The following is a 19174-nucleotide window of genomic DNA, read 5'->3' as shown; positions in this document are numbered from 1 at the left end:
AAGGAGAGAGGGGGAGTGAGACAGATGAGTTCCCGCCAGGCCCTCCAGCCAGGCCTGACCTTCCCGACTATAAGTGAATCACCAAAACAAAACAAAACAAAACAAAGCAAGATGACTGTCCATCCCAGTTCCCTGTCTTCGGGATTCCTTGCCTTAGGAATCACCAACACCAAAGCACCTTCACTGTCTGACCTCCGTTTCTTCCTCTGAATTTCCTGTTGGGAACTGTCACCTTGAACCAACCATTCGAACAGTTGTAAAGTCATGGCAGAACCTTCCCTTCTTGATTAAGTTTAATTCTTTCCAAGAATCATAACTTTAGATCCCAAAGGGCTGCCTGTCAGATAGCATTCATTTCAACTCCTCTTATTTCATAGAAGAGCAATGAATGTTCAGAGAGGCGAATGGCCTTTTCAAAGGCACGCAGCTAGTTTGTGGCAAACCAGGGCCTGGACACAGGTCCCTTGGTATTCCTGGATCCAACTTTTAGGGATGGCTGCAGAGATAAATAAATCATTGATATGATGTCTATACATCCTTATATCTGTATCCAGCCAGCCAGCCATTCATTCACCCATCCCCAAAGAAAGAAAAGCATCCCTGGGAACAGGCAGCACCAGCAGCATCCCTCTGCACCAGCCCCAGACCCGAGGGTGGAGCCCAGCCTGCAGGGAAGGCAGGGGCTCTGAATTCTCATCAGCCCAGCATGCATAGCTCTGGCCCACTTCCTGTCGGTCAGCCATGTTTACTGAGTGCCTGCTAGGTGCGCAGTGTCATCTTAAGTGCAAAAAAGACAGGAGTCCGAGCGCTGTGGAGGGCCTTCTTCTACGTCAGTGAAGTGGGAGTACTGGCGTGGTGGAGACAACATGAAATGTGAGACCCACTGGTTCATTTATTTTAAAGCCATATGCAAGGTGGCGTACATCAGCAGATGAGGGATCTCAAGAGAAGGAAGCTCATAGCCTTCCCCATCAAAAAATCAGACAATGAATGAATATATTAAGATGATAAAATGAAAAGAACTTCTAACCTTTAACATATTCTGGGCCTTGCTCAAGATTTCTAATATACACCACCATTAAATGTACCATTTTCATGGGATGGAAAGAGTGGGGAAGCCTAGAGGATTTGCAAAGTGTCAAGCTTAGGTATGTGTTTGCTCCTTTAAAAAGAGCAAAACAGACTGTCCTAGGTTTGGGGGTGGGGAGTGGGGAGTGGGGGGCAGGTTCCACCTCCCCAGACCAGGAGGCTGGACAGACAGCTGTCACTCCACTAGACTAAGGGGCCGTGAGCAGGAGGCTGGCTGTCATTGCGAATTCTGCCCACTGGAGGGCAGGAGTGTGGAGCTCGGCCTTCCCCAGCCCTGTCCCTGAGAGGGCAGGTGGCAGCAGCTGTGGCGTGCTCAGGCTGAATGGGCTTTGCAATTTGCAGGCAGGCAAACACTGGCAGGTGGTGAGCGACAGGTGCTTATCATCACAATCGCCACACAAAGGAACTGCTGTGGTGGCCAAATTTACCACTTCACCTGGGTACTTAGGGGCCCATTTCACACTTGTCCCAGGAGACAAAAGCTTGTAATTTACAGGTCTGCAATCACACCTGTGAAAATCTGGCCTCATATCCACTTAAAATGTCAAGGCCTGGATTTAAAATAGCGATTGTACAGATTTTGTTTAAAGAAAGGGAAAGGAAAAAAGAAAGAAAAACATGTGGGATGAGGGCCAAGGCGGCACACAAGCAGGGGTGTGGTGGCAATGAGGGCGTAAGACCTGGCTTGCCTTCCAGTTAGAGTAATGAGCAGGCAAATTTACGATGACTGATCAGACAACTGTTGAGGAGAAGCTTGGTAACCAGCATACGGGATCTCTGCTTCTGCCTTCATCTCAAGGTCTGGACCTGTTCTCTTACCAAGCAAGGGGAATAATTAGGGGCTTAGTTTTTCTGAGTAGTAAGGGAGGCCTGGCCACACTTAACTCTCCTATGGAATAATGTTCACCTCCCTTCTGAGTTTGAGACCAATCTTAATGTTTAATAAAGGCCCTGAATATGGGCAGTGGGGACCCCTAATCAACCCAGCCAATGGCCTCTTTTCAGGCCAGGTCCCCCCTCCGTGGCACTCATCACTGATAACACTCATCAGGGGATTCTGCTTCATCTTCAAAGGCCTGATCTCCTGGGGCTGTTTCTCAGGCCCAGCCTCTTAAATGTGGCTGCTCCAAAGAATCCCATCCTCAGCCAGCTTTTCCTGCCCGCCTCCCCCACACCCCCCCTCCTACCCCGGCTCCTTCCCCTAACCGAATCCAGTGGCTCCAACCACTCCCTGTGCACCAGTGGCCCTCAACTCGTTCACCTCCACAGCTGACCAAGTCTTCCCAGTGTTACCGGACAGACCGGAATTTCTAATGACAGAGGGCATCTTTGCCTTTAAGTTCTAAGGGTCCCTCAAACCCTAATGCCCTAATCAAATTCATCTCCTTTCACTCCATGGACTTCTCTGATATCCCCCAAATCCGACTTCCTGCTCAGCGGGGTATCTGCTTCTCCCTCTTCCCCTCATTCCACTCGTGCTCTCTCTCCCTCTCTCTCAAATAAATAATTAAATAAAATCTTTTAAAAATAAATAAACAAATCCAGCCCTCTCTCTGTATCTTTCCATGCCACTGCCTTGGGTCAGCCTCCGTCATTTCTTGCTTGGGACCCTCAACACCCTCAGACAGCACCTCTCCTCCCCCCAGACTCACCCACCCCGTGCAGCCTTTCTCTGTGAACCAGGGTCTTCCCACTGAATGACCATCCTTAGATCTCCAACTACAGACACACAAGGGTCCTTCCCAAGCAGACGTCCCTTGTTCCCTCCCCCACCTTACTCTCCTCACTCACTCTTGTGCCCCAAAAGGGGTGCCATCTTTGCTGCATGTCTTTGCACGTGCCTGTCTCTCAGCCTGCCTGGATGTCTCTCCTGGCCTCTATTTCTTGAACCCACTCCTTTGTCCTCCATGCGTTTGCCGAGTGAGTCCTACGCATCAGAGACTGTACTAGATCAGTGGGGACAAAAGGACAACAAAAACTTAGTCTTTGTAAGCAAGAGGTACAACGCTGAGGAGACAATGTAAATGCCCAAAATTATGTGACACTGAGGCTGGAACTCAAAGAAAAATGTACCAGGTGCGACCAGTCCCCCAAGGGGACTTAACCAGCCCTCCTGGCAGGACGCACTTCACGGAGGGCAGGAATTTAGTGTGGTCTTGGCATGAGTCACTAGGTAGAACAAGCAAGGAAAAGCATTCAGATGAGGCAAAGAAAGCATTAAGAGTAGTCTGGAGTAGCCTGAGAATAAAGTCCAAGAGGGTGGGTACGATGAGAGCTCCAGAAGATGACGGTCCTAAACACACAGGTAAGAGCTCACACTTCAGCTGGTAGGTTTTGTGGTAGGGCTTCTTCTTCCTTCTCGATACTTCTTTCTACACGGAGGAGTTTGCTGGTACAATACTCCTGCTTCTCTCCACCCGACTCCCCTCACTGGAGAAGAGTTCCCTCTTGAAGGACGGGTGAATCTGAGATAAGGAAGCTGGACATCTCCAGTCCTTCCTTGGGGGCTGGGCCACCCACACGGTGTGACGCTTCCTGGAGCTGGAGAGTGTGCCTCATTCTGGGCTTCACTCTTCAGAAGCCCCTTGTCGCCACGCATCCAAAGCAGATATTGAAAAATGTGAATCCTCAGTAACAGAGATGCTATGCTGATCTCCACGTCCTTCTTTCACCCTCTCTTTGAACTATTCTGAACTGAGTCCCGGAAGGTGGCGTGGCGGCAGCATAGAGAATGGCGCTGAGGGGCAGAACGGGGAGGAGCTTCATGTCCCAATAGCTGCAGGGACAGCGGGATGGGAGGGAGGGGACGGAGCTGGGTGGACAGAACCTGGTGACCCGCTGGTTTCAAGAGGGACAGAGGAGAGGAAGCAGCCCCTGCAGTTTTTCACTGGGGCACCGGACAGAAGCGAGAGCACCATGCAACCCTTCAAAACCCTGCTCACATGGTACGTCCAGGGAGACTTCGGCAGCTCCCAGCTCGTGCGGTGCTCTCTAGGGCTCCCTCAGCTCTAGGTACACACTCTCCGTAATGTTTATCACACAGGAACATGATTAGTTTGCATGGCTCATTCCCATCAGGACCTGGAGATCCTTGGAAGGGGACGCCTTTGCAGGGGGAACAGGAACTCTCTTGCCAGACTGCATGTGGGCCCTAGCTCTGCCACTTCCTATCTGTGTGACCTTGAGCCAGTCAGTGCACCTCTCTGGGCCTTTATTTCATCTATAAAGAGGGCTAATAAAGTACCTCCCCTCCAAGCAACCCTCAAACATGTCATTCATGAGAAGTGCTTAGACTCGCGCCTGGCTCACAGTGAGCATTAATATAATCCTATCATCACCCTCGGCGCGACTCCAGCATCAGAGGCCGCGCTGATGAACCCTCAGTAAACGTTCTGTGAACGAATGGCAGACTTCCAGGGACCACACTAGGTGAAGGAGAAACCAACGCGGGGACAAGGAGTGGTTCATGTCCTCGAGAAAGTGACACACAGGCACCAAGGCAAACCAAAAGTCACCAACATAAGGGAGCGTACACCAAGTGTCAAATAAGTAAAACAAAGAAAAATCTCTAAACTTAAAGAGAGGCTGGGGGAACCCCTGCAGGAAGATGCCGGAGAGGGCTTCTTGGCCACGGCCTTGCGAAGACCTTGCTGGCCACTGATGGCCCAGGGCGGGGCTGTATGCAGGTGCTGTGAGAAGGGATGCTGTCCACATCCCAGGAGTCCTGCCTCCTGCCTGAAGCTCTCCGTGGTCCCCAGGGCTCAGGCACCAGATGAGGGCAGCACCCACCTCTGCTCGTCCCTGCAGTCGGTCAAGCTACAATTCACGTGCCTGATGCACGTGCCAGACGGACATGTGAGAAGCACAAAGTTAAAATCTCCAGGCTCCTCCTTACATCGAAAACCGGGGATGTACTGTATGGTGACTAACATAATATAATAAAAAATCATTATTAATAAAAAAAAAATAAATAAAATAAAATAAAATAAAATCTCCAGGCTCCTCCGACACGCTCCCCTAACCAATCCTTACATCTAGTCTCACTGGGATGGAAAAAATAGATTTGCACATTAATTCTGGAGTACAGGCACGAAGGAAATCATTATTCCCTTTCATTGTTCAGATAAAACAGGGCAGAAGAGGCTCAAGGTGCTCTGACACAGCTCAGACTTCTAACAAGTGACCCTAAAAATAGATGTTGTGAAAGGTAATAAAAAACACTTTAAAAATACAAAGTTTAGTCTTGCCAAAAAAAAAAAAAAAAAAGACCCGAATCTGATTAAGCCTCTAGATTCAGCTACTAATTTGCAGAAAAATAACAGAGGACAAAGACCTCTGTTATGGGGCGCCTGGGTGGCACAGCGGTTAAGCGTCTGCCTTCGGCTCAGGGCTGGATCCCAGGGTTCTGGGATCGAGCCCCACATCAGCCTCCTCTGCTGGGAGCCTGCTTCTTCCTCTCCCACTTCCCCTGCTTATGTTCCCTCTCTCGCTGGCTGTCTCTCTCTCTGTCAAATAAATAAATAAAATCTTAAAAAAAAAAAAAAAAAGACCTCTGTTAAATGAGTACCCTATAAAATCAGTATAATCCAGACTGTGGGCAAATCTATGGGACAACAAAGCTAGGTCCTTTGACAGATAAACTGTAAAAGAGAGACAGTTAGAGACACGGAAAACTATACATTAAGAGACTTAAAAGGCATGCCAACCAATTGTAACAAGTGGATGCTGATTCAAATAAACTGTTAAAAAACACTAAATTTTAAAAAATATTAGAAGTCTGAACATTGATTAGGTATTTGATAGTATTACAAAATTATTCTTTTTCAGATGTGACAATGGTATGGTGGTTGCATTAAACAAAAAAACATTCTGACCTTCCTTTAGGGATGCATCTGGAACTATTAAAGGCAGATCTGTTTCAAAATAATTCAGCACGGGGGCAGTGGGTAGGGAATATAAGGACCCAAGAAACCCATGAGGTAGCCACTGCTGAAACTGGACGATGGATGGGTACCTGAGGGGTCGTCTACCTCCACATACGTTTGAAATTTTCTATGATTGTAATGAAAGCCTGAGTTCATTTTCTGGACCAAGTAAGTAAAAAGTGAAGAATCTTAAGCTTAAATATAAAATAAGACTTCTCTCCAAAATAATAAAACAAATTAAGAAGGGTAGACACAGAATGGTAGGTTAATATCTTACTTCATTTTTCTCCTTTTTTAAAAATTTAAATTCAATTAATTAATGCAGAGTGTATTATTAGTTTCAGAAGTTTAGAGATCCATCAGTTGATATAATACCCAGTGCTCATCACATCACGTGCCCTCCTTAATGCCCATCACTCAGTGACCCCATCCCCTCACCCCCGGCCCCTCCAGCAACCCTCAGTGTGTTTCCTACAGTTCGTTTCTTATGGTTTGTCTCCCTGATTTTGTCTTATTTTCTTTTTCCCTCCCTTCCCTTATCAGAGAAAGACAATTATGATTTCATTCATATATGGAATTTAAGAAACAAGACAGAGGATCATGGGGAAAGATCTTACTTCATTTTAAAAAAGAGGGGAAAGTCCCAGGCAGTGGAGCTAGAGGCCCCCAAGGGCTCTTCCCTTCAGAGAGGAAACTCATCCCACAGGGCTTGGCCCAACAAGTCAGCCTGTGGGGCAGAAACTGCATGGTCTGATTACCTTCAAGAACAGCTCACATGGCCTACAAACCACAGTCTGTCATCTTGTACATAAACCCTTGTACAGCCATACCTATGCTACGGGGCACTGTAACTGTCCTTGTCCCTTCACGGAGCTGAATTCCCATAAGCAAAATAAATGCACGTCTGGTGCACCTGCAGAAGGCATTTGACCAGCACCTGCCAAGGTGACCCGTTTTGGATGCTGGGTGGTCTCATGTGTTTAATCTTGACCTTTAGACGAGTGGCCGATTTCGGGTTATTACAAGTAGAAGGTCCTGTCTGCAAATTTCTAAAAGAACTTGGTGCCTAAGAGTTTTCGTTGTTGCTGTTGTGTTCTTTTAAAGAGACACCATGGAGAGTGTTGCTAACACTTCTGGGTAAAAAAGTAATGACTTACCACACACAGAAGCCAAAGCACAACATAGAGTATTTGGGTCTTAGAGAAGAGATCTTGTCCAAATTTTATGCACACGATAGCTTCCAGGAAACCGATGACCCTAGTCAGAACGAGAGATTAAATATTAATTCTTCTTATCACGTGCATGATACATACGCATATATACAGTGCAGGGCTGAGCATGCGCACTACCAGAAATACGCATTATTCTATTGTCATATGCTGCTAGCAGGCTCCCCCCAAAATGACACTAGTTCTATCCCACAGCAATTTCTTCCGAAGTAACATACAGATTTAGATTTAATACGAAGTTTATTTTATTGTTATTTTTCTTAAGACCTGATTTTTTTTTTCCAGCAGCTTTAGGTTCACAGCAAAACTGAGGGCCAAGTACAGATCTGTCATATCCCTCCCCGTGTGTCATGACCCCTCCCCAGAGGGGTCCATTTGTATCAACTGATGAGGCTACAGGGACACATCATTATCACCTGAAGACCACAGTTCACGTAAGCGTTCACTCTTGGTGTTGTACATTCTGTGGGTCTGGACTAATGTATAGTTTTGTGCACTTAACATTATAGGGTCATACAGAGTTCTTACACTGCCCTAAAAATCCTGTGTTCTGCCGATTTGTCTCTCCATACCTCCCCAGATATGATAAAATATTTTTCACTTCTTCTTTTCTCCCAGACCAAAACTTCACCGCCCATGTTTTAATAGCTGGAAACCTCCAACTGGGCCTATCATCATCAGGGTGAACTGTCACCGCCTCTGTTGGAACCCGCTTATTCTGCCGCTCAATCTCTTCAGCCACTGGCAAGTTTTCCTTGTCTCAGGCTGGTATCTGCCTCCTTTTGCCCATGGATCCTAACTCTGTCCTCCAGTCATATGGGGCAAGTTCGAGCCTTCTGAGTTGTCTTTCAATAACCTGAAGGGAGCAATCACATTCCCTCCCAGACTTCGAAGCATTTCCAGATTTAGCATTCCCCGTTCTTGCTGACCATATACATAATCCTTTATCCTCTAAATACAAAAATGTTAAAGAAAACAATTTCGTTTTACTCTTTACTTAAAAGAGCAAAGGGAGAAAAAGGCCACTCTTACGTTCTGCATCTTCACTTAACGAATATAAAGATCAGACCTTTATTAAGGTTCAGAGTTTGGAGGTAAGAACAGAGGAGGTGAGGACGATGGTGCTGGCCGCGTGATCTCAAAGACTACCCAAGAATGCTGATTTTAGACACCTCCACGTTAGGTGTTCCTCACTCAAGATGGAATCTGGTCAATCAGGGATCAGTGTAGTTGCACAGATATTCTCTCAAAAGGCAAGAAGGGGCTCAGGAGGTCCTTGGTCCCCCTCCCCAAGGGCAGACACAAAGATCACTGCCATCATCAAATGATGGATGGCTCTAAACAACCGAATGCCTCAAATCTGAACCAAAGCAGAAAATCTCCTTAATGTATCATTAGAGAGTTTGGGGTTCTTTTCCCTTAGCCCCGATCAAACACTGTTTAGAAGTGGTTGGCCTGAATCTCTAAAGACCACCTCCGCCCCAGACCACCCCCAAGAAAGTCCATGTGTGAGAAAGCATCATTCTAGCTGCGATATAGTTAGTGCAGGGCTAAGCGTCACCAGAATGGTCCAGTCAGGACTGTGAGCGGCCGCTGGGTGGCAGGGGGGACTCGGAAAGAACACTTAACCTCCGGCTGGGGCTTCTTGAGGAATTAAAAGAGCAGGTGCTCAGCCCAGGAAGTCAGTGTGCTCATCTGTCCTTAAGCCAGACTGAACACCCAGAGTTTACTGTGAGAGTTTTGGGTATCTACTCGATCAAGTCACCTTTCAAAAACACAGTAACCAGGGCTGTGATTCTCAAACTTTTACGACCCGAGACCCACAGCAAGACACACGTTTTTCTTTGTGACCCCATACACGCGCACGCGCACACACACACACACACACACACGTATACATACAACTGAAACAAAAGTTTCACAGAATAATTTGTTCCTTTACTCTGATATCTTTGTATTCTATTTCATTTTAAGAAAATGCTGGTCAGGACCCACTCAATTTGACTTCGTAATGACCTGAAGTTAAAGACAACAGAGTGTTTCAGTCAACGACTTCAGGAGTAGGATTTGCTCCTTTGTGCTGAGGGATCTTAGCTAAGCTGTGGTCCCTGCACATGGCCTTCTCGGGGAGCATGTGACACTGAGCAAAGTCGGGTGGCAGGAAGTGAGGGGAAGGGGCAGAGACGAGGCACAGAGCAACATGGGTCCCGAGGGCCACACTAGGGCTTGGCTTTTAGTCTGAGGAAGGATTTTGAACAAAGGGAAAAGCATCCGTGACTCAATTTCCATTTTAATATGGTCATTCTGGGGGCAGGAGCAGGGAGGCTTCTAATCTGGGGAGAGGACCAGGGGAGTCGCTGTGGAGGTGTAAGAAGTGGTGAGAACTCGGAAGCCTTAAACCCAACAATCACATGATCCCTTTTACCACCAGTCGTCCTCCCACCATTATCCCTGGCCCCCTGAGGGAATCCTGATAAAGTCCTTACATAAGGAAGGCTGATATTACTTTGTACAAGACCCAAGTGGTGGCTCATTTAGGGCTGAGCCCAAAGGCTTGGGGTACACAGGGAGCCCGTGTTACTGAGCCTGTCAGCTGGGACCGCACGACCTCCTCACCAAGGGGGTGGGGTGGGGCGCAAATTTAAATCTCTCTGATCTTTACCAGACTGAACTCGGTGGCCAAACTGTGGTTTGATGGAATTCGGTCGGGGCTGCTACTCCCTTTGACGCCTCTGCCCATCCTTATCTTTAATCAGCAAGCTTAGAAGGCAGCCAAATGTCTAGGCTGCCTGACAGTGCTCCTGCCTGGGGGACGAGGCTGGTCTGCTGACTCGGACCTTCTCAGCTCCCCTGCCCTGGGAGCTCCTTCCAGATACGGTACAAATAAAGACAACATTAATGTAGAGTCCGGGGTAAGGAGCTCCTCAGTGAGTGGGACAAGAATGTAAGCAGGTACATGCAGAAACTTGCGGCATAAAAGCACTGGTGTACGAGCCAACCCGGAGAAGCAGAGCAAGTTTTCAGTTTGCCAACAAAACCCACTTTAGGATTCTGAGGATGCCACAGCCCGGGTGCACCCGGCACCTACCGCACGTAAAGCCCCGGGCTGCCCGGGAACATGCTGCCGGGATGGCTCACACTGGGACCCTCCCGCAGTGGAAAGGAGACATGGAGACACGGGACACCTCTACCACAAAACCACAGAGGCCCCCAGGCACTGGGCTCCGGTCCTGGTTAGGGTGAGCAAAGACACCTTTTTAGAAGAAGTGATACCTGAGCTAGGCTTTACCAGATAGGAAAAAAAAAAAAAAAGGTTCAACGGTGTTTCCTGGAACTTTCTGACTTCCCAAGAACCCCAGGGGCAGGGTGGGAAGAGGGGCAAAAGGGTCCTGGGCAGCATACCCAGGACAGTTCTGCTCAACTGTTTTGCTATTAGGATTTGGGGCAAGATATCATTTGGGGAACAGGATTCAGCTGCTAAAAAAAATTTTGTACCTACTGCCAGAGGTTTTGGGCTGTCAGTGGAGGTGTTTTGAGGAAAGAAGCAGGGAGTGGTGGGATAAATGAGGATGGGATGAAGGGGAGACAGTGGGAAAGGGAAACTGGCTATGAAGCTACCCTAGCAGTGTGAGCATGAAACAGAAGTGGGCAGATGGGAGGGAAGGTGAGGGACGCAGGAGGCTGAGAACAAAGGTCAGAAGCAGGACGGTGGGGACGGGTGGTGCTGGGAGAGGTCAGAGTGGGATGAGACCTCCCACAGAGCTCTTTTCCCCTCACACGCACCCCCCTCCTGGAAGGACCCCCTGCCTCATAGCTGTTGTCCATCCTTGGGTGGGGGGAAGAGACCCAAAAGAGCCTGGAAAAACAAGCACAATTATAAGAAATTGTGGAGTGGAGTGACGTGGAATGGGCAGCCAGCAGAGGAAACTGAGAAGGAACAGAAAAGTAGGAGGAAAACCAGGCCAGCTGCTGCAGAAGGAATGGTATCAAGATGGCAGATGCTGGGAGAAGACAGGAGAGCCGCGGATGGAGGAAGAACGTGCTGATTCGGGACTGGCCTTGGCCAGACAGTTCAGCAGAGCACCGGAGATGGCAGCTGATTGTCAAAGGGGCACCAGTAGGGTTACGATGACACGGAACGAAGGGCAGTTCTGCCAGCGAGGCAGACGCGGTCCTGGGGTCCCCTGGGCCCAGTGGACTCTTATCCAACCCCCAAAGTCCCCACCTAGAACTCTCTCGGGAATGAAAAGTGACAGTTCACTCCTACGACAGCCAAGGCTTGTAAGATACATTCCTTTAGGGCCAAGTGATCAAACATCTTTTTTTCTACATCAGCTTACTTCTCTCCTGTTTGGAAACTCAGTTATGATGAGGGTTGAGTGGGGAGAAAGATGAAGTTAAAGATGCTATAAAGTGCACCCCTAGGGAATCTGTTCCTATTGGTCCGGCCCTAAGGCCTCCCCAGAGCTGGAAATAGTGTAATGGGACCTTCTAACGAGAGAAGAGACCAGCTCTTTCACACTACTGCTTTCTCCTTGGTGGGGTTCCCATTCCTGAGCTGGATGGGGTCCTATCTCTCTGCTGGGCACAGTGTGTTTTCAAATAAAAGGCTTAAAAGTTCAGATCTATGGCATGACTATGGGAGACCACATTGTAAGACTGTATTTAGTTACATCAGTGAGTAACTAATACAAACTTTTTCTGGGTATAACATTTACAAAAGAAAAAAGTGCTCTCTTGAGGAGAAAAAATTGTGGAATGGTGGGAAAGACACCTCAGGTGGTCCTATTTGTCTCCCCCCCCCCACCCACCTCCCCAAAAGCAAAATTCCGCTGTCACTATAAGGGGCGCTCCTACTCTGTTTCCCCACATCTCCACACCGTGCTAAAGCCTGAAATTACTCTAAAATTAGTGAAAAGGAAGCTATGAAGCAGCTCCTAGTTATTAAAAGAAATAAGACATTTAAACGTTTGCTCTTTTGTCTTTGTTTTTGTGAGAGAGAGAGTACATGAGAGTGAGGGGAAAGGCACAGGGAGAGGAGAGAGAGAATCCCTCAAGCTGGCTCCAGGCTCAGTGCTAAGCCCGATGCAGGCCTCGATCTCACAACCCTGAGATCATGACCTGAGCCAAAATCAAGACTCGGATGCTTGAGGGACAGAGCCACCCAGGCACCCCAACATTTGCTGTTTCTATACGAGATGGAGAAAACAAGAGAGGAGGGCAGCAGGGAGACTGGAGGAGGGATGGGGCAGAAGAGGGGAGGGGGTGGCCTCTGAGGGGCAACGCTGCAGAGAGAAGAGACAAGACTGGGGCCGTGTTGTTTCTCCTTTGCGGGCTGATGGGAGGTGGCCCTTGCCAGCGTCTGCAGGCCCAGCCGGATGGCTGGGTGTGATTCTCGGAGAGGCCTTTTCATTTTCAGCACGGCCCACTAATTCTCAAGGTTCCGGAGCCCTGACCCCACCCTTCTGGGAGCTCTCTACTCTCGAGAAGCATACTAAATAAGCCCAGTGAGCACTCCTTTGCATTTTGCTTTATTTTTTTGGGTCACTTTCATCAAGATCCGACTTTCTGTGGCCGCGTTTTCTGCGGCTCGAGCCCTGCTGACTTTGCCATTTCTCCCACCCCCAGGGATTGTTATTTTTTGGCTGCGTGATGAGAAACCAACTTTGCTGTAACACTACCTCTCTCCCTGATCAGCATCTCCTTTCCCTCAACAGGTAAACAGAGACGGTTGTGGGGAAAATACGTCCACTCGCAGTGGAGTGAAGACTCTGGCAAGGACTTGTGAATGTGAAGAGAAAACCGCATGTGGGCAGAAGGTTCCTGTAAGCGGTGGAGGGGGACTCAAGCGCTCTGTGGGCAAGGAGATGCAAAACTAATGCTTCTTATCCTCTCTGGGCGGGACAGGAAAGAGAGCCCACCTCCCTCCTTTGTGTGACTCAACAAGTGTGCCCTCACACGGCCTCTGCTCCGTCAGTGTAAGTTCTCGCTCCCGTCACAAACAGTGGAAAGCGAATCCATGTTACCACCCAGTAGGAAAATCAGTTTATGTCACAGAATGTATGAGAAATAAGGACAATGACCCTTTGTGTTCCAGGGGGCGGGGTGGAGACTGCCTACAGCTAACGTGAGTAACCCGTCAGTCTCTGAACGGAGAGCTGGACACACACACACAGAAAAATGTTTAGAAGGAATAACACAGAAATGTTAACCACAATTATCTCTGACCAGGTGACTTCTTTGGATCATCTTTAGGTTTTTGGGGTGTTTTGTTTTGCCACTTTTTTTATCTATATATATGTATTACCTTTTTAACTGAGAAAAAGAAAGTTAACTCTGTTTAAAAATCTGTTGAAAGTAGTAATTTCTTCCCTACTATGGGTATTCACCACATTGTCTTTATGCCATCACACTCAATTTAGAACCTAGATTAGTTCTTAAATCTAAGGTGCCTCTGGGACTGAACTTCGCACACAGATGTGCTGGACATCTCTGGAACCCCGGTTGCTAAGTGGAATGGTAAACTGTTGGTGGTATCTAAGCAATAGAATCACTTACCCGAGAGAGGACGGTCTCGCATTTAACACCTTGGGGTTAAACTAGATAGCCTATGGTCTCTTCCAAATATTAGTATTAGTTTCAGGCACAGAATTTAGTGATTCATCAGTTGCATATAACACCCAGTGCTCATCCCAACAAGTGCCCTCCTTAATGCCCATCACCCACTTACCCCATCCCCCCGCCCACCTCCCCTCCAGCAACCCTCAGTTTGTTCCCTACAGTTAAGGGTCTCTTACGGTCTTTCAAAACATTTAAATAATAATATATTAAGAGAGCATTGGTATCTCTAACAAGACAATAAATTGTGACCATGTGACTATGTGTTAGTTCTCTTTGGAACAATAAAATTATACCTTGGTAGGTAGCAAGCAGCTGTTTTGAGGGGCCTTTCTGATGTGAAAGTAACAGAAAGCATTGGTAAGCCTATCACAAAAATGATGTCCCAAACTTGCCACTGAATTTAGAGGGAATTTCAACAATCCATCATCTACTTATTTCACAAAATAAAGTCTCCCAAGTTCTATGCACAAAATATCTTTTGATTTCCTATTTTTCTTAAAAAGCCGTTTATCTATCATCTTTCTATAATTTGCCAATGAACTACAATATCCTAAACTTAAATCAAAAAAGAGAATGTTAAAAAATGAAAAGACCTATAAAAACAACAGCAAGCTTCATAGGAAAATTGTACTGAAAGGCACTTAATTTAGGGTCAAGAAAAAACCAAGGCAATTCAAAGGCTCAAGTGGTTCTGAAACGTCCACAGTAAGAGATTACTCACCCAAACACCCAGCACTGTGTTCCTACGCGTTTGCACTGTGTGTCAGTGAGGTAAGCATAGTACTGCCTGCAAGAACAAACGTGGAATTCATTGAGGGCTTCTGGAAGACCAAGGGGTCGGTACAGAATTAAATCACTTTGACAGAGCAAATATAAAAGATGTTCTGCCTTGTACGTACTCCGGCTGCCTGGTCTACTTCTGGTCAAGGGACTAGGAAGCCGGTGCCTGCTGAAACATTCTTGTAAAAGGTTACAAGCTCGGGCTGGGTTTGGAAGAAGGAGAGCATGGTTTAAAGAGCCAATTATTCGCAAAGGTGGTTTTGATTTGGGGACAGAATGGGTGCTTCAAGTCTCTGCATGGAAGCGATTCCAGAGGGTCACGTACACTGTCAGTAATTGTCTCCTCTGGCACTCTCCAGGACAAAGGCTGCTGATTGTAACCCAGGCAGGACAGACACACATTTCTGGCTCTCAGGAACTGGAATGGGACCCCAGCTGCAGTTCACTGTTCACTGAATACCAATGACTTTAAATGCGACTGATGAGATCAGAAAAAAAAAGAGGCAATGATATGAAGTTGAAAAGCTTAGAGCAACACCGTCCAATAGATATGTAACACAAGCCACAAGTGTAATTTAAAATCTTCTAGCGGTGATGTTGAAGAAGTAAAAAGGAACAGATAATATTCGTTCCAATAACATATGTCATTTAATCCAACATATTGAAAACAGCTATAGTGAAGCATTTTACGTTGTTTTTGCACTAAGTCTACAAAATACGGTGCGTATTTTCCACGTATGGCACATTTTCACACAGACCAGTCACATTTCCAGTGCTCAGCCACCACACGTGCTAAGTGGCTGCTACTTAGGACAGAGACGAGCTTAGACCCTCATAACTACCCCCAAAACTCAATCAATCCCTCCAGAAGTAGCATCTGAAGCAGGAGCTCGTCATCTTTTTGTGGGGTCACAGACTCCTTTGAGGATTTAATGAAACCTATGATAAAGGCACACGAACACACACACACAATTCTGCATTAAGCCTCAGGGGATTCGTGGATACCTGAAGGTCATCCACAAACTATCACCTCACCCTAAAGGCCTGAGGGGAGAATTCTAGTCCTAAAGAATTCAGGTCTACCTAATATGCTTTTACCAGTTTGGCGACTCGACCCTCCGACTGCATCCCTCCCCTTGGACTGCACTTTACGTTACCAGATTCAGAGAATGTTCAGTCAAAAATCTTCTCAAAGCAAGAGAGTCGAATCAAAAGGGAAGAAAACGGAGATGTGGTCTGTATGATTTATCTTGAAGCCTATATGCTCCCTCTCCTTTTAGGGGCCTGGCACTCCCTACATGGAGCGGCTGTGTTAAAAGCCGCTGGAGCACCTCCATCTTTCCAAGTGGCTTGTCACAGCGTCTTCATACAGAGGAAATGCCTCTGGTAGGTACAAAAGCATAGAAAAGTGGCTGATTTTTAAACAAGAAAGAATCACGTAGAAATCCTAGGGTTTAGCAAAAATCTTAAGCTCTCAAAAAAAACCCTCAAAATACTGGACGGCTAGTCTCCAGTTTTTGTTTTGTGATGTTTAACGATATTAAAATTTCATGATCAATCAGATGTGGTTTGTGATTCTGTTTTATAAGAGATTTCTTTTCCTCGCGTACTGACTTTGTTGATTATTCTGAGTTTTACCAAGAAGCTGTGGCTAATCTTTCTCAAATTAAATTAAATTTTAAATGAGAGAAGGAGGTTCCAATGCACTGAGGGAAAATAGCATATTTGCAAGAACACTACTTCAACAGGCCACTGGTCTGTGACACGTCAGAACGCCACCTGCCTACCAACGGCTGGCTACCCATTTGGTTCATAATGACACCAGAGATGGAATTTTAGGCCTTAGCTCCACAGAACTCAGTTGTCTCTTATTTGGCTTGTTCAATCCAGGATCTGGGAGGAAATATATATAGATACAGATACAGATAAACATAGATACATAAATATCTATATAGATATACATTATATATATTATATATCTATGTATCTATGTATGCTTGTTTCCTTTTTGTAATAATTAATGAGGACCAGAAGAGGTGCTGGCTGGAGTAAAGAGGTTTATTTGACCAAGGAGAACATCCACTCTGCTTGTGTGGTTTGCATGCACACTAAAAATGGTGAATTGAGTTATCCCACAGCTTCTGAGAAGCTAACGCCTGTAACTGCTTAGTTTATATCTGAATTGACTGAGTAGCTATCTTTGGTGTTATTCCTGCTCAATGCCGGTGCTCCAACATTAATTGTAAAACCCAAATGCTATTAGCTCTGAGTAGGAAAAATGAAACAGATGAAAGTATGTCTGTCTGATATTCACTGGGATCAGTCTACGTGAGTGGGAGTCTCCAAAGAACACCTCACCTCTGGGGCCCTACCCATATCGGGGCAACAACAGTATGAATAGCCAAGCTTATCTCAGTTGTCCTGGAGGATGACAGGAAGGACAATGTGAAAAGGAAATTAACCGGCTCTAAAAGAGCCATTCTAAAAATAACATCATTTATGACTTCCGATCCACCAGAAAAATGTTTATATTTTTCAATCACCTCATCTTAGAAAGAAGTCAGCATCACCGCTTTTTTTTTTTAATTTAAAGGATGTTAAAGGGGGTAAAAATGGAACAGCAGTGGAGGGTAATAAAAAGGTTTGAAGATAATGGTTTGTGTGGTGTTCTCCATGTGACTGAGGTCTGAGAGCAAAACATTTTTGTCATATTCAGAGGTCTAATCCTTTAATATTTTCATGGAAAATCTGCTAGTTTACGTGACTTTCCTTAAGCTGAGCAGGAGAATACATAGCAGGTTAATGTGCTCAAATGACAGTCAGGCTTGTATAGAATTACCTCACTGTGGGAGCCGTGATGCCACCAATAAAGAGAATTCTACACCAACTTAATGGATGACTGGCTTGGAACACAAAGATATGTTTCAAGAAGAAGGTATTCAACTCAGTTAGCTGAAAAAGAAGGAGGCATTAGTCAACCTGATACTGCATGCTAAGTCATAATAATATATTCCTTGTTATGGACATTCTAAAAAATAATTAGTATGTTCAAAGCATTTTCAGAAAATAGATGGGGTTGTCCAAGTCGCTACCGGAATAGTTGCTATTTTTAAACTAAGTAACAGCCAGTACAATATTGGCACCAACCAACTGGGGGCTAATGGGGGAGGTGCTGGGGTAGGGGAAGGGGTACATGATGGCATTAGCTATCGGTCATGTTTCCTGGGGCGTGGCTGTCACCTGGGTCATACATGTGCTCTGCTGAACAGTCGGGACACAGATACTTTGAGATCAGCAGAAATCATGAAAACCAGTATTTGCCATGGAACACCCCTGCGGTCTTACAGAAATCAGGCCGGGTCTACAAGATGTATGACTGTACGAAAGTGAGCTCTTTAATCACCAAAAGAAGCTTGAGCATGAGAAATGACTGGGAACGCCTGTAACACACGCCTCGGCCAAAGGCAGCTCTTAAGGGTGCGTGTGAAGAGTTGGTTCAAGGTTCCATCTACAGGCTGTGGTCCTTTTCCCTGAGGTTAGCATCCCGGTGCAGCTCATCACAGGAGGCAGCACAGGGGTGGGTTCCCTGCTGAGCCCGCCTCCTGCATTTCCCATCCAGATTAAGCAAGGAGCAGAGATTAGGACAGGTCACTGCTTAGAAAACACATGGACCAGCAGGTTCATTTCAGTGACGTAAAACGTGTGTCTTTTCCCACAGCACTGATTTCAAGGGTATAAAATTAAAACACGGCCCACTAATTAACCCCACACGTGGAAAGCTGGTCACAGCTCAGTGCTCATGCTTGCGGAAGAAGTATGCTGCATGTAATGCTGCCCTTCTGGAAGCACGCCTTACTATCTCTCCTGGACAAATCCACACTCCTCCTTAGTTCGTGGATTAAAGGAAAACCTACACCTTCCTGGATGCTGCTCTCATGAGGCAAAACTGAATCCCCATCCATTTAAACTCCCATCTTTATACATACAGACTTCCCCAAACCACGGTGACTGTTCAACTACTCACATACAGTTCTGTATCCCTAAAGTCCATTTACTGAGATGAGCACTACTATTCTTCACGTGGGGACCAGGACAATTGTCTTAAAGGTGACACATGCTTATTTTTTCTTATGCTGGGAGTATTTTGTGTATGTGTCCAAAATATAATTTCTGATGATTCCAAAAGACTCTTCAGGCAAAAGCTAGTCCCCCAGAGTTGTGAAATAATTAACCTGGGGCCAGGAGGAGCCACACAAAAGGCTATCTCTAGAAAACAGAGACATCTGGTAATCCTTTTCCAAGACCCTTGGCTGTCTGAATCACTTCAATTACCTAGTGGGCCGCGTGGGAGGAGACCTTCCCTCCACTGACGGCATCTTCCTGGAGGACCAGGGTTCCCCAAAGGGCTCCAGTGCCCCCACAGGCCCCTGGTGGTAGACGGCTTCTTTACTTAGCTCTCTACAAATTACGCAGAGTAGTAACAGCTGAGGCACAATTTTAAAAATCAAACATTAAATTTGGAACGTAAGA

At 46.4% G+C, this 19174-nt stretch overlaps 1 protein-coding gene across 1 annotated transcript in view; it reads right to left on the bottom strand.

Annotated features, from left to right (window-relative positions):
- The window catches only part of PTDSS1 (phosphatidylserine synthase 1), a 62793-nt gene that overhangs the window by 4764 nt on the left and 38855 nt on the right, over positions 1 to 19174 (bottom strand). Inside the window, exons 8-10 of the mRNA XM_008689188.2 lie at positions 17484 to 17596; positions 14586 to 14651; positions 7172 to 7271 (exon numbers count right to left, since the gene is read on the bottom strand). Coding sequence (XP_008687410.2) covers positions 7172 to 7271; positions 14586 to 14651; positions 17484 to 17596 — 279 coding nt within the window. The remainder of the gene's footprint in view (positions 1 to 7171; positions 7272 to 14585; positions 14652 to 17483; positions 17597 to 19174) is intronic.

This window comes from Ursus maritimus, unplaced genomic scaffold (assembly GCF_017311325.1).
Source record: "Ursus maritimus isolate PB19 unplaced genomic scaffold, ASM1731132v1 scaffold_9, whole genome shotgun sequence".
NCBI classification, from domain to species: Eukaryota; Metazoa; Chordata; class Mammalia; order Carnivora; family Ursidae; genus Ursus; species Ursus maritimus.
The sequence above is the reverse complement of the archived record's forward strand: the minus strand, read 5'-3'. Positions and strand labels throughout refer to the sequence as shown.